General features: G+C 43.2%; 1 protein-coding gene across 2 annotated transcripts; it reads left to right on the forward strand.

Annotated features, from left to right (window-relative positions):
- The first annotated feature begins 14 nt into the window (after positions 1 to 14).
- Positions 15 to 12411, forward strand: fam20b (FAM20B glycosaminoglycan xylosylkinase). Of its 2 annotated transcripts, none has more exons than XM_047587319.1 (9): positions 15 to 216; positions 1228 to 1580; positions 1745 to 1992; positions 2085 to 2171; positions 2294 to 2403; positions 7381 to 7552; positions 9334 to 9525; positions 11216 to 11275; positions 11355 to 12411. In XM_047587319.1, the coding sequence occupies exons 2-9, from the start codon at positions 1452 to 1454 to the stop codon at positions 11584 to 11586; spliced, it is 1230 nt and encodes a 409-aa protein (XP_047443275.1). In that variant the 5' UTR covers positions 15 to 216; positions 1228 to 1451; the 3' UTR covers positions 11587 to 12411. The 2 variants fall into 2 exon arrangements, with proteins under 2 accessions (XP_047443275.1, XP_047443276.1); XM_047587320.1 differs by having other exon boundaries at positions 191 to 216; positions 1257 to 1580.
- Positions 12412 to 13332: the final 921 nt, after the last annotated feature.

A 13332-nucleotide genomic window follows, 5' to 3' on the forward strand; every position in this document is an offset into this window, starting at 1 on the left:
GTGCAGGAGCAGGAAATGTTTCGGAAGTGGACACGGCAGCCGGAGAAGGAGTCGAAGAAACAGGGCGGAGAAAGGTAGCTGCCGAGGGGGACAGGGAAAATGACAAACACTCGTCCGTTTTAGCCCCGGGCCAAGCAAATAATATATTTAACTTTCCTGTCACAAAGCTCTGCGGCCAGTCGGAAAGCTGCTTGCTCTGCGGTGGACGGCCACACGGTAAGTTAAATCAGCCTGCTCAGTAAACACCACAGACGGACGACGGCTGTGTGCAGCTAGCGAGCTGCTTTAGCTAACATACACACACACACACGGATAGCCAGGTGTAGACAGCTAGCTCTGCTGAGAGAGATGTGACTACACCGAGGGCTGACATGGTGACCCGAAAAGACGAATAACGAGTGGTTACGGTAGGCGGTGGCTTATTGAGGTTTTTGTCGGGGGGTTTTTCTGTGCGGTCAGTGCTGGGCAGTCGTCGTCATCTCACTGTGGAGGCAGCGGATCCATGAAAGACTGATTGTACGGGGGAAGCAATTTGCCTGCGTGGCTTAAAAAACCTGCGTGTGTCGCCGTTATTTACGATGCCGTGGGTCGCTGGTGGCTAGCTGGTGTCAGTAGTCTGGCGGCGTTACGTAAAGGCGGCGGAGTCACAGGACAGGTAAACGTGGCAGCCGCGTTCGTTTTACTGTCTCAATTAGCCAGGTCACACCCCGCCCGCCGGAGACGTGTTGGTTGGAGGGACGGGCAGGGTTGTGTTCAGGGCGGCTGCGGGGTGCAACACCTCACCTGACCCCTCTCTGCACCGCAGCGCGACGACACGTCCATCATCTTCATCCTCCATCCTCCTCCTCCTCCTCTTCCTCCTCAGACACACAGGACCCCTTCAAAGACCAGGAAGCTTCAATGCTGTGAATGTTTCCCACCTGCTTTAATACAGCCCAGAGTGTCATTACAGGCTGTTTACACACTGTATCAGAATGTAAATACAGCCTGTTTACACAGTGCTCAAGTTCATCGGTTGAATTACTAATGGACACACACTGACACGGATGTGGTTACATATCCTAGAGGTGTTGGTCTGTGCTGCAGTACTGGGTCATCCTCCGTCCTGGGGGGAAACTAGCCAGAGGGAGCAAATCGATCAGTTTCCCCGACACATATTATCAATAGTACGTTTTTGACCTCTCTTTCCTCTGTCCTCTTTTTCTTTTTTTTTTCTGCTCATTTCAGTTCACGCTCTCTCTCCTGTGACTGCTCAGACCGAAGCTGCACGGGAAAAAAAGGCTGCGAAAAGCCGGCATCCTCCGCGAGAGCTCGTGTCAAAAGTGCTGGCGGCCGGGGGAGATCTAAGGGCCATGCATCAGGGGTGAGGGGGATTCGCTGCGGGGGAGACACACGCACGGCATCGGGCGAGGAGCGGGTCGGGGCCGGGGCCGGGGCCGGGCGGAGCGGAGATGAAGCTCAAACAGCGCATGGTGGTGCTGTGTGCCGTGCTCCTCCTGCTGGGCCTGGCCAAGATTTTCCTGCTGGATGGAGGTGAAGGATCTGCAGCCACCCGCCGGGACCTCCGAGCGTTTCGAAAGGTCAGGGTGCGAGAGTCGTTTTTGTATTTCATCAGGAACTAATGTGTAAAGTTGTGCCGCCGTTGTGTGGAAGAACAGGATGCACAGGAAGATCTCTGCTTGGCATCGAGTCGTCAGTGCGACCAGAGATCATTTACAACATGTTCCTTGCTCAAATCCAACAGATGGAAGCCGGCCTCTCCCTGTCTCGGGGGGCACGCCTCACTCACACCCTGCAGTCTCCATGGGAGATAGCGAGCCAGTGGGTTGGCCCCAGAGAGGTGTACCCGGAGGAGACCCCGGAGCTGGCTGCTGTGCTCACCGCCATGAGCACTGCCAGGATAGAGCGAGCCGATGTGGGCTACAAGGGGACGCAGCTCAAAGCCTTGCTGGTGCTAGACGGAGGTCAGAAAGTGGTCTTCAAACCCAAGAGGTCAGAGGTTTTTTAGCATCGGATTCAACTGCTTAAATGTCCCGTCTGAGTGTGATCAAAGTGTCTTACGTTTGTTCTTTAAACTCCTTCAGGTACAACAGAGACTACGTGGTTGAAGGAGAGCCGTACGCAGGCTACGACAGACACAACGCAGAGGTGGCTGCTTTTCACTTGGACAGGTTTGTTCAAGCACTCAAGTGGTTTTGACCGTCATTCCTGCTCCATCTCTGGTCTATCAGTGCAGCAGCGTGTCCGTTTTAATCTTCTGGTGTCGTGACCTGTTGCTCCGTCCTCTCTGCAGGATCCTTGGGTTCAGGAGAGCGCCTCTGGCCGTGGGTCGATACCTTAACCTGCGAACGGAGATCAAACCTGTAGCCACAGACCAGCTGCTGAGCACTTTCCTCATGCAGGGTGAGCGTCTTCCCACCGCTCTGTCTTCTTTCACACCTCAGAAATAAACTTCTAATTACCCAGTCAAATTTCCTCCCGTGGGATTAACTATGATCTATTCTGTTCTGTTCTATTCTAATGAGAAGTTATTGTTTTCAGGTCTCTCAGAGTGAGGCTGGGGATTTATTACATGAATGATTTCAGGGTTTTTGATTCATCTGTCCACTTTCTTTCACACCTTGATCTCAGGTTTCAGTTTCAGTTTTAACTCGCCTTTATTTTTTTTATTGTTTCATCGTACCTTTCTTTGTCAGCACACTAAACCAGGACACACTTGGTGAGTTCAATTTGTTGAAGGTGCGGTTGCTGCTGATATAATAGTGTAATGCAGGCACAGGCCAACACAGGGGGTCAAGTTAGTAATACTTGACATTTATTTCTGTGGCTTTGGAAAGACTTTCTAAAGTATGAGAAATAGCTTTAGCTTAGGTTTGGAGACAGCAAAATATTACAGAAAACCAAACTTGTCTAAAATCTGGGGGCATGCGGATGCAGTTTTAAAGATATGTTCATTTGGCAGGTGAAAGGGTGTAATGGCATGATGCAAATGTGAAAACTAATCACTTGGTGTCTGCTGACTTAGATATGCGCATCATCTTCTTTTTCTTAAACCTGTTTGGTATTGGATAATTGAATCCTGAAATAAACCCTTTAGGACAATTGATAAGCGTAGCTGTTATCAAGCTCCTTTGAGGGAGCATGTGGTCTATATCTGGAAAGAGATGTTTTCGAGACCAATAGGAAAAACACAACATGCAAAAATATTTCCAATTCATTACGAGACAATGAGACAATCCTGATTTTATATATATATATAGATATATAGATATATAGATATAGATATATAGATATAGATATAGATATATAGATAGATAGATATATATATAGATAGAATATATGATATAATATATATATAGATATATATAAGATAGTATTATATAGATATAGATAATATAGATATATAGTATAATATATAGATTATATAGATAGATATAGATATAGATAGATAGATATAGATATATAGATATAGATATATAGATATAGATATAATATAGGATTTTTTTTTCAATTAAATAAAAGATTAACTATCCTTAGACTGCAGCTTTAGCTATTTATTACATATTAAGCTTTGTTAAACTATGATGATGAGGGTGATTGAGATTTTGTTCGCGTAGCCTCTCCTAACATTTAACATAAGCCTTAACATTTTCATTAAAGCTATAGTGTGGCAGCAAAACTTCCTTGTGTTTTGCAGCATAACAGATTTTCAAATGTGTAAAGAAGCAATTCATTTTACCTCAACCACAGAGACAGAGTCGTAGACCACAGGAGTTTGTCCTTTTAGACCAAAGTGTTCTGGGGACTGCCTGAGGGTAATTAACCAGTGGGGAAATCCCCACAGAACTACGTATTTTCAAGGGCGTTACCACTCACAATGCTCAGTTGATATGATACGGTAATAACTATGAAGAAGTGTGGCGTAATACACAAGAGTTACGAATGAAACATGGTCTCAATGAATTCCCCATCTCTGTCGGTCATTAGGAATAAAATAGAAGCCGGAACCTGTCCAAGAACAGTTTCTGTGTCCAGGATCACGACAAATACTAATTACCGCTGCTGCTGTTCCCATTAGAGAGCACTGAAAGAGGAGACGAGATTATAGTCTGCAGGCGAATGTCACATGCTCTCACCATTATTTATGTAATACCTCTCACTGCCAAAGGGGGTAGACAGAAGCTCACCCCTATAGCTTTAAGGCTGCAGTTCATAACTTCCTTATTTAGCAACACCGGCACACACTACAAGATATTAAGATGATTGCACCAGAGGAAGCAAGCAAGGAGCGGTGCACCACATGATGTCATCTCCTTTCATCTCAGGGGGCAGCAGATGTTACATCCTTGTGGTTGCAAGTTCAAGTGTTGTATGTTTGCAAATGTTTTTTGGAAATGGCCTTGAGTTGCACCTGTTGTTAGGGCCACGGGGAAACTCCTGAGGCGCTGCCCTTTACAGCTATGAAATAGTCCCGAGGCCCTGTTGTCATACTGCATGTTTCTTCTTATTTTTCATCTTCCTCCCTTTTTTTTGTCCCTTAACTCGTCAAGTTATGTATCAAACGTCCGGATTGATCGGGGTCGGTGTGCTGTTACTTTTCTCTACGAAATACTAATTTACTGACCATGATCCTTTTTGGAGAAATTCAGAGATTATAATAGGTGTGTATTGCGCGGAATGTTCGTGCTAGAGTGGGTGACATCATCAGCCAGAGTGGAGGAAGGTGTCTGAAACTTTTCTGTTTCCACACTCCTCCTTGTCACAATTTACACTCTACACATGAGTTTTTCCACACTTGTAGACAAACTTGTTCTGTCTCTGACACGTACACATGCATGCACCACTCTCTCAGACTGGTTTCTATGGCAACGTAATGCTGAGTCACCGAAACCGCGGACTGTGCTATATGTAGGCTAACTGTGCTAACTCTAAGCTAAGTGTGCTAACTGTATGCTAACGGTACTAAATGTGGGTTAAGTGTGCTAACTGTACTATATGTATGTTAACTGTGCTGACTCTGAGCTAAGTGTGCTAACCGTATGCTAACAGTACTAAATGTGGGTTAAGTGTGCTAACTGTACTATATGTAGGTTAACTGTGCTAAATGTAGGCTAAGTGTGCTAATTCCCATGCTGACAGAGATGGTACCCCCGGCAGTAGCCCTTTCAGAACTTCCCAAAGGGAATTTTCTAGTTTGCCATTGTTGCACTCAGGTCCTTATAGCTCTCCACTGGACATCTGTGCTCTTATACTGAAGATCAGTGGCAAGTATTTATACCCAAGGAATAGAACAGGGCACACAGCCAAATAAGGAGTGTAACCCTGCTCAACTCTTCGTCTAGGTATCGGTGGAGAGAACATCCAGCTATCACACAGACACCAGGTCTCCAGAAGTATCGTTTCCAGGCTTTTCACTTGCTTTGATCTTACAAATGTCCGTAGTGCACAGTGTCAGATAATCTCATGAACATCATCACTCACTTCTTCCACATCATGGACTGCTTCAACTTGGGACTTGGAAGAGCTACTTGTGACCAGACTGTAACTTTCTGTCTTGTCATGTTGCTTCAACATATTGACACAATGTCGTTTCCTCTTGATGCTTTCGGTAATACACTAGTTCCTTCCTCCAGTAGAGCACAACTCGCGCATGAGGCTGCCACCTCTGTGCTGCACTGTTGGGACATTGTTGTTTAGTTTTCGAGTGCCCCCCTTCCTCTGTCAGACGTCACAATGACCAAACAGTTAAAATTAGTTTTTATCAGATTTGAGGACATTTCCCCAAAAGCTGCAAACTGTAGCCACGTCTTTTTATGGTTATTCTGGAGCAGTGGCCTCTTCCCTACAGGGCAGATTTTCAAATTATGTCGATGCAGGACTTGTTTTACTATGCATACATTTGTTTTTTGGATCTGTTTGCTCTGGTGACTTCACAGGGTTTTTTTGCTGTTGTTCTCTAACTGATTGCACTCTTTGTGCCAAAGTTCATCCATCTATAGGAAACCTGTGGTGTTTATACATTTTCCCTTTGACATTGTTTCAGCATGGTAATATTAAATGACACTCACATTACAATATCCACATTATACAGTTTACTAACTGCTGTCTGACTGGCTTCATTTTCCAGAACGAAGCACTTTCACACACCAGACATATTCAGTCGTATGATTCTTACTAATACTAATGAGGCCAAGTGTCATTCCGCACACTTGCGTGTCAGAGCTTCTCTCCCTTCCTGAAAGTGGGTTATCTGATTTAAATGTGCATAAACCAAAACATAATTGTTTTTCCCAGGAAAAGGCAGGAAGGAGGATATACATATATTATATAATGATCTCTCTGCACTGAAGGGCCAGGGGGGGTGATCACGCATAACAGAAAATGCAAAGCTAAAACAAGAAATAAAAAACGTGGGAAATTTCCACCAAACATAAGCCGATACAGAGATGTGTCATTTAGTCCCTGGCGGTTGTTTTGAACAGAGAAAACTTTCACATATGAAGTTTTGATTTTATTTGACTACATTTTCAAATACCTGTCACATGACAAATATTTTACATCTTCTGACAGTTTTCAGAAATACTTTGAAACTTCAAATGCCTCTCCCCTCCTACAGATTATCTAAAGGAAGTATTCCCCTCTTTAGGTAGGTGGACCAAGCTTTGATCTGCATCAGCAAACTGTGATCAAACATATATATTTGCATGTAAGAAATTTAGGGCTGAACTAGTAGTATATTTTTTAGAGTTACGGTTTAACTTGAGATAAGACGTGATAGAAGTAATTTGATCTATAGAAAGAAAACCATATCACTATAATTTTCTGGTAACTACAATTCTCCATCCCAGTTCTGGTTCATAAGAGTGATAAACATATGACAGGATCTAGTGTTATGTCCACTTTTCATGCAGCCTTGGGCCGCATACCCTCCTCTCTGCACCTTTAATAATCGCGACTAGTTAATCCATGATAATAACAGCCACCGGCTCAGCTCAGCTCTTGTCAGACGATTGTAAAGGGCTGTCCTCCGAACTAGTGCTGAAATAGTTTTTTTATCACTCAGCAGAAATTCATCAGTGACTGTTATTTTAAAATAAATTTTTTCACACGTCATCTTCTACAACAGCTTATCAACAGTAGGGATGCGGGGGTTGTCCATAGTAATTTCAGTCGCCTGTAGTTAAAACATAACACATTTGATGTTTCAGGTTTCAGAGAAATTCGTGTGACGTCAAACCAAGTGTTTGGGTCAGATCTACTGATTATTAACGTATCCTGTGTGTTTGCTGTGAGTAGTCGCCTGAGTCGAGTATGTGTGTGTGCGTGTGAAGCTGTAAAAAAATTGTTCTCCTCTCCTCATGTTTCTGTTCATCCCCGCAGGTAATAATACGTGCTTCTATGGGAAATGTTACTACTGTCGGGAGAGTGAGCCAGCGTGTGCCGAGGGAGAGACCATGGAGGGGTCGATAACCCTTTGGCTTCCAGACGTCTGGCCGTTGCAGAAACACAGGCACCCGTGGGGACGCACGTACAGAGAAGGGAAACTGGCCAGGTAGGTGTTCAGTGAATCCATATTTGGCGTTGTTTTAAGTCTAAGAGGAGAGGAATTGTCTTTCACTGCACTACCACTTACCACTTGCCAAGGCAATAGAAGTAAGGCAGTGATTAGTTTTGAAGTCAGGGGAAGTCCTCTGATTTGAATTACGGTGTTGATGGATGTTTTTCTGCTGATAGTTGTCATCATCAGCAGTTCTTCCATAACGATACCATTGTAGAGGTTCTAAAGAGACATGTAGATTCTCATGTTATTCCCACCTACTCTTTGATTCTGAGAAGTAGTTCCTGGTGAGGTAAGACAAACAAAAGTTGGGGAGGGTGCATGAATAGATGTGTGAGATGTCATTTGGTGTGAACTGATATCTGCTACGACTTGTTATCATGTCAGAGCACATGAAGCTGTTTGAATCCCAGGAGCTGGTTTAAATAATGTATCAAAAATATTTCTCTGAATTCGGGGGGTCTGACTTCCTTTCTTCATCCCCTCCCTCTGATGAACAGACACACAAACACCTACATAGTCTGCTGTGATGTTTCTAAGAACATTATGTACTTAGATTAATCAACTAACAGGGGGCGGATTTTTTCTATTTATCTTCAGCAGCTCAGAGCCATGAGAGGGTTAATAGTTGCAGCTGTTGTTCACGTGTGACCAACCTTTTTTTTTTTTCAGTTAATAATCGAGATCAAATCATCACAAATCACCAACCGAGTAAAACTGAAGACTTTTCATAAGAGTTCATGACGACTAAACTGCAACCCCATTATTTTTATTTTGTTTTTTTTTTTTCAAAAACACGAAGACAGATTTGTTAATTGTTTTTTTTTTTTTTTTTTTTTTTAGGGTTCAGAGTTTGTAACATTCAAAAGTATGTATAATAATTAATTAATATAATAATAAATGATGTCATATAGGTGACATTTGAAGGGAACTGTATATTGCACCTTTAGTAGTATTTCTGGGGGAGGGGGGGGGGTTTCGTGTGTTATTTTTTTGTTATTTCAAAGCATATGTTGAAGTGGAAACTCTTCACAGGTTCTTTCATGTAGCTAGAAACAAATCATCAGCACGTCATATTGCTACATCAGAGAGAATTTGTCGTTGTCACAACAATTCACTCTAACTGCTGATATAATATTAACCAGAATCTTTTTTTGAGTATTTCACTTAGAGCTGATTTGCATCATAGAGGAGCGTACTTCTGCTGAGCTCAAGTTTCCGTCCCAGCAGTGATTTGAGGACTCTGCAATAATGACTGAGAACTTCTAACAGCAACAGATTTTCTTCTTCTGCATTTATATTTAAATGAGTTTGGAGAAATGCAAACCACCTAAAATGTTAATATCACAGAGAAGAATCTGTTCCGTTATTGAAACCAAATGAAACAACGCGTCACCTCAGAGTCATCATTAAAGATATCCTTTCTATTTCTAGGAACTGTTCTATCCTGCCTGGCAGAGAAAAGGAGCAATATCTTTATTAAAAGTGCTGTGTTTTCTAACACTCTTCTACCTATTGACCCACAAAAGGTTTACAATCATAACGATACATCTGCCCACCTTTTAACACAAACATGCATGAATTGAATCCTAACTCTCTGGCCGGCACCACTGTGGGATACAGAGTGGGACATTAAAACGAACAGGGGCTTGGTCTGTGTGACAATAATTCAACAAATGTCTGACCGGACGTGTGACATAGCTATATTTTTACCTGCTCATAAAAAAACAGCTACAGCTGTAAAGTTGTGTAATCTGTGTCTGCACCTCATCCAGGTGGGAGTATGATGAAAGCTACTGTGAGGCGGTGAAGAAGATGCCCCCGTACGACGCAGGGCCGAGGCTGCTAGACGTCATCGACTCGGCCATATTTGATTATCTCATTGGCAACGCTGACCGACATCACTACGAGAGTTTCCAGGATGACGGAGGCGCAAGCATGGTCATCCTGCTTGACAATGCTAAGAGGTCAGTAATAATCAGCGTGATGTACCTCTGACATACTGGGACAGAATTAAAATGCTCATGTATACAAACACGTCTTGAGACAAAAGTTCATGGCTCACTCACACGATCGAGCAAGTGGGCTCAAGACCCCTGTGAGTCAGACTTCATCCAGCTGGGGATGGCTGCTGCCCTCAAGGAGTGTCATCAATATGGGGTGTATGGTCTGGTCTGATCTGGTCTGATCTGGTCTGGTTTAGGTGGGTGGTACATGTCTAAGTAACATGTAAAAGTTAAGATCTCTGTCAATTCCTCCTACTTAAGCTTGGTTGGTATGCAGCTTCTCGTTTGTAAGAATTTCCAAAAGTTATCCTCTCCCTCCTGATTTGAAGCCCTGGTTTCTTATAGAAGAAACTTATACATATATTTTTTTTGCTCATTTTCTGTTAATGCACCTAGCGGTCGTGCATTCTTGGGAGACATAGGAGGTCACCCGCGTGTTATCTCTGACAGTGTTGGTGTGGTTTGTGTTATTATTGTTGAACGCCGGTTGCCGCCTACGTAGGCATGTGCACTGCTTGTTGTTGCTGTCAAACTGAGTTGTCTTCGGGACAAATAAAGTTGTAATAATTGGAACTGAATTGAACTGTAATGTAACTCATGGGTCAGGTCAGCCAAAAACACAAATATTTGAACAGATCTCTTATCGTATGTAAGAAGTTAAGAATTTGTTTTGACATTTTCCTGTGTGGCCGTCCTCACTTATCTTCGGTGAAACTACTTCATAACTGACTCACTTTGAACACCCACTTCCATGAAGTGAGGATGCCGAGCTGTCTATCCTTCTTTGAAGTTAGTCTGTTTTTTTCTAATCAGAAACTCAACAGTGGAAAATTTAAGTACCATTTTTTTAGTTGTCAGAACGAGTCTATGTGAGATAATAAACAAACCTTTCAAGGCAATAATGGTTGGCTAACCAAATTACCTTTCTGCATATTTCAGTACATGTGGCTGTCGCTAGCACATTGATCCAAGGAGTTCATTCTCACAGACCACATGTTTGCTTTTGAAGTCTATGCAGCTGTATCACGCATGTGGTAACGCACAAGTGCTCAGGCTGACATGAACAGAAAGTGATAAGTTTAAGTAAACATGGTGCAGAACAAAGTAAGTGGAGTCTCAAAATAGACCTATCTTTTCAAAGGAATGTTTTCACCTTTACTTCAACCCTGTCTTGACGATGGGTCATGATGCTCAGACATGCAGATACAGAAATCCGTTGAGACCCTCTAAGCCGTGAGACGTCCCGTTGAAGGATTGAGTCATTTTGTGAGTCATTTTTTGCTCCGTGTAAGAAAAACACCAAAGCAAAAACCACTGTAATCAAGCTAATTTATCATCATACTGACAAGAAGCGAATAATACATATGTTATTGATCTACTAAGAAGAGGTGGGATAAAATAAGTTTACACTTCCTCTCACTCCTTTTTGGACATGTAGAGGATGGCTTATTTAGTTTGTTTACTTTATTATTTATTTGTTTCTTGTGTGCATTCCTGTATGGTTATTTAGTTTTTTTTACACGTTTGAAATAAACTAAAGAATATTTCATCATAGCAAATATGTATTTAGCAATATGTGTGTGTGTGTGCTCTTCTCTACAGTGTCGTGGCCAGCAGAGTGTTTTTATTAATTTTTTTCTCCTGTGTGCAGCTTTGGGAACGCAGCCCTGGATGAACGGAGCATCCTGGCACCGCTCTATCAGTGCTGCATGTGAGTCAGGAAACAATAAATCTCCATTGATGCTGACCAGGCATCTATAATGTTACAATCTCCATTTGTCTTCCCTCAGGATTCGTGTCTCCACGTGGAACAGGCTGAACCTGCTGAGAAGCGGAGCTCTGAGTTCGGCCATGCGCCAGGCTCTAGCCTTCGACCCCATCCAACCGGTGCTGGCTGAACCACACCTCACTGCCCTGGACAGGCGTCTCTCTGGAGTCATAGCAACTGTAAAGCAGTGCATAGAGACACAGGGCCCCGACAACACACTCATAGAGGACCGAATGAACCTCCCACATCCCTAGAAACAAGGCAAGGGGGGGCAAAAAGCGCTACCAGGACTACTTCCCATGCCCGAAGGAGAGGAGAGGGACTCAGCAGATCAACCTTGATATCAGAGACGGAGAATGGATGAGCGGGACGAGGAAATAAATCGACAGGGTGGAACAAAGACTATTTCTTCATCCCTTGTCTCATCTTTACTCACCATGACTGGAGTCAGAGCGTTCAAACTGTCACCTTCTACTATGTAAACTCTCTCTCAGGACTGTTGTGCACTACAGGACAGTGTCTGCTTTAAGAACCTGTCCGTTTGTCACTACTGGTTTTGACGACGCTCCTGCCTTGTGCCAAATCCTCCCTCCCGGTCGGACCCCTCCTTAGGAGTCAGCGACGGAGGAAGGATGGAGCTCAGAGAGATGAACACACAGAAGAAAGGAGGGGTGATTAAACTGAGCCAGCGAAGTCTCACTGAAAGACAGCCATATTTAATACTGCCTGGAGCTCACAGTCCAGGGACCTGAAGAAATTCCTCAAATTCAGGAAATTTATTTTAAAAACTTTTTTTTTTTTTCTTCCTTGAATTGAAATTTACCTTTTGAAGGAAAACAGGAATTGATCAGTGTGTACATATTTAACTACATACAGACATAGAATCAAGAGAAAGAATATAAATGTGTGGATTACGATGTTAAATTAGGGTGTGCGTGTGCGCGTGGATGGATGTGTGTGAGGACAGGTGCCATATTGTGCCGTAAATGAGAAAAGCTACTGACATGACAGACTTGAAGTGTGGGGACACAAAGGTTGGTGTCTGGGTTCATCTTCAGCATTAAACTATGATCTATATATTTTTGGTTTCCCTCATTCATCTTTTCTTCCGCGCGCTCACCACTTCAAGCACACGGCCGGTTGACAGATATGTGTCAGTGTCGTCGGTGCAGCTCTGAGAATAACATTTGGTCTCATGCAGTGCGGTATTCAGACTGGAAGGGACTTTCATTTCACTCTTACTTTTAGTGGTTTGGATATTTTTATTTTAGTCAGATTTGGTCTGAGGTGTCTCACAGCTCATATCTGGAACGCACTGATCGTAGCCAACACTCGGTTTATAATAACTAGTTTTAGTTTTCATCTCGTCTCGTCTCACTTTCTGTAAATGTTTGCTTTCATTTTTCCAAATTTGAATCACCTCTCAAGCCCTGAAGGTCGTTCAAATTGAAGGCGCCAGTTAATCCCTTCAGTAACATATTAGTCAAAAAAAACAAAACAGTTTGAGACTGAAGGATTTCGTTTATTTTGTCTGGGTTTAAACAGATAAAAGGTTGTGAAGAGCCTCCACATCAAAACAAAGCCTGTTTGGGGGCAACGACACACACACCGACAGTCAAAGTTGTGGTTAAGACACCTGTGTGTAGCAGGATCCAGCTGTCACGAGGTCTGCTCCCCCCTGTAAACAGGTCGCTTCAGCCTTTGACCTTTGCCAGATTTTGGATGCGAGCAAACTTAGAGCCTCGACTGAACTTTTGCCCCTTCTTTTACACTCGGGATGTTTCAGGAGGAAGGAGCTTGTAGAAGTTGTGTGGGTGATTAACCTCCTCAAACTATTTTCCCACATACTTAGAGTGTGACTAATGTATTTTGATGACTTTCTGTAAGACAGTTCACACAGGATACTTGCTTTATGTGGGGTTTGTTTTTCTGCTTTTTGCTTTTTTTTTTTTTTGCAGCTCTGGGACCACAGCTCAGGATGAACGAAGCATCCCGGCACC

Source organism: Mugil cephalus, chromosome 6 (assembly GCF_022458985.1).
Source record: "Mugil cephalus isolate CIBA_MC_2020 chromosome 6, CIBA_Mcephalus_1.1, whole genome shotgun sequence".
Classification (NCBI taxonomy): Eukaryota; Metazoa; Chordata; class Actinopteri; order Mugiliformes; family Mugilidae; genus Mugil; species Mugil cephalus.

What these genes read in the sequence shown, in the direction of transcription:
- fam20b (XM_047587319.1), top strand. Translation starts at nt 1,452, where the DNA reads ATGAAGCTCAAACAGCGCATGGTGGTGCTGTGTGCCGTGCTCCTCCTG. An exon ending in GTGGTCTTCAAACCCAAGAG is followed by an intron (nt 1,993 to 2,084) that starts GTCAGAGGTTTT and finishes AAACTCCTTCAG; the next exon opens with GTACAACAGAGACTACGTGG. An exon ending in GAGCACTTTCCTCATGCAGG is followed by an intron (nt 2,404 to 7,380) that starts GTGAGCGTCTTC and finishes TCATCCCCGCAG; the next exon opens with GTAATAATACGTGCTTCTAT.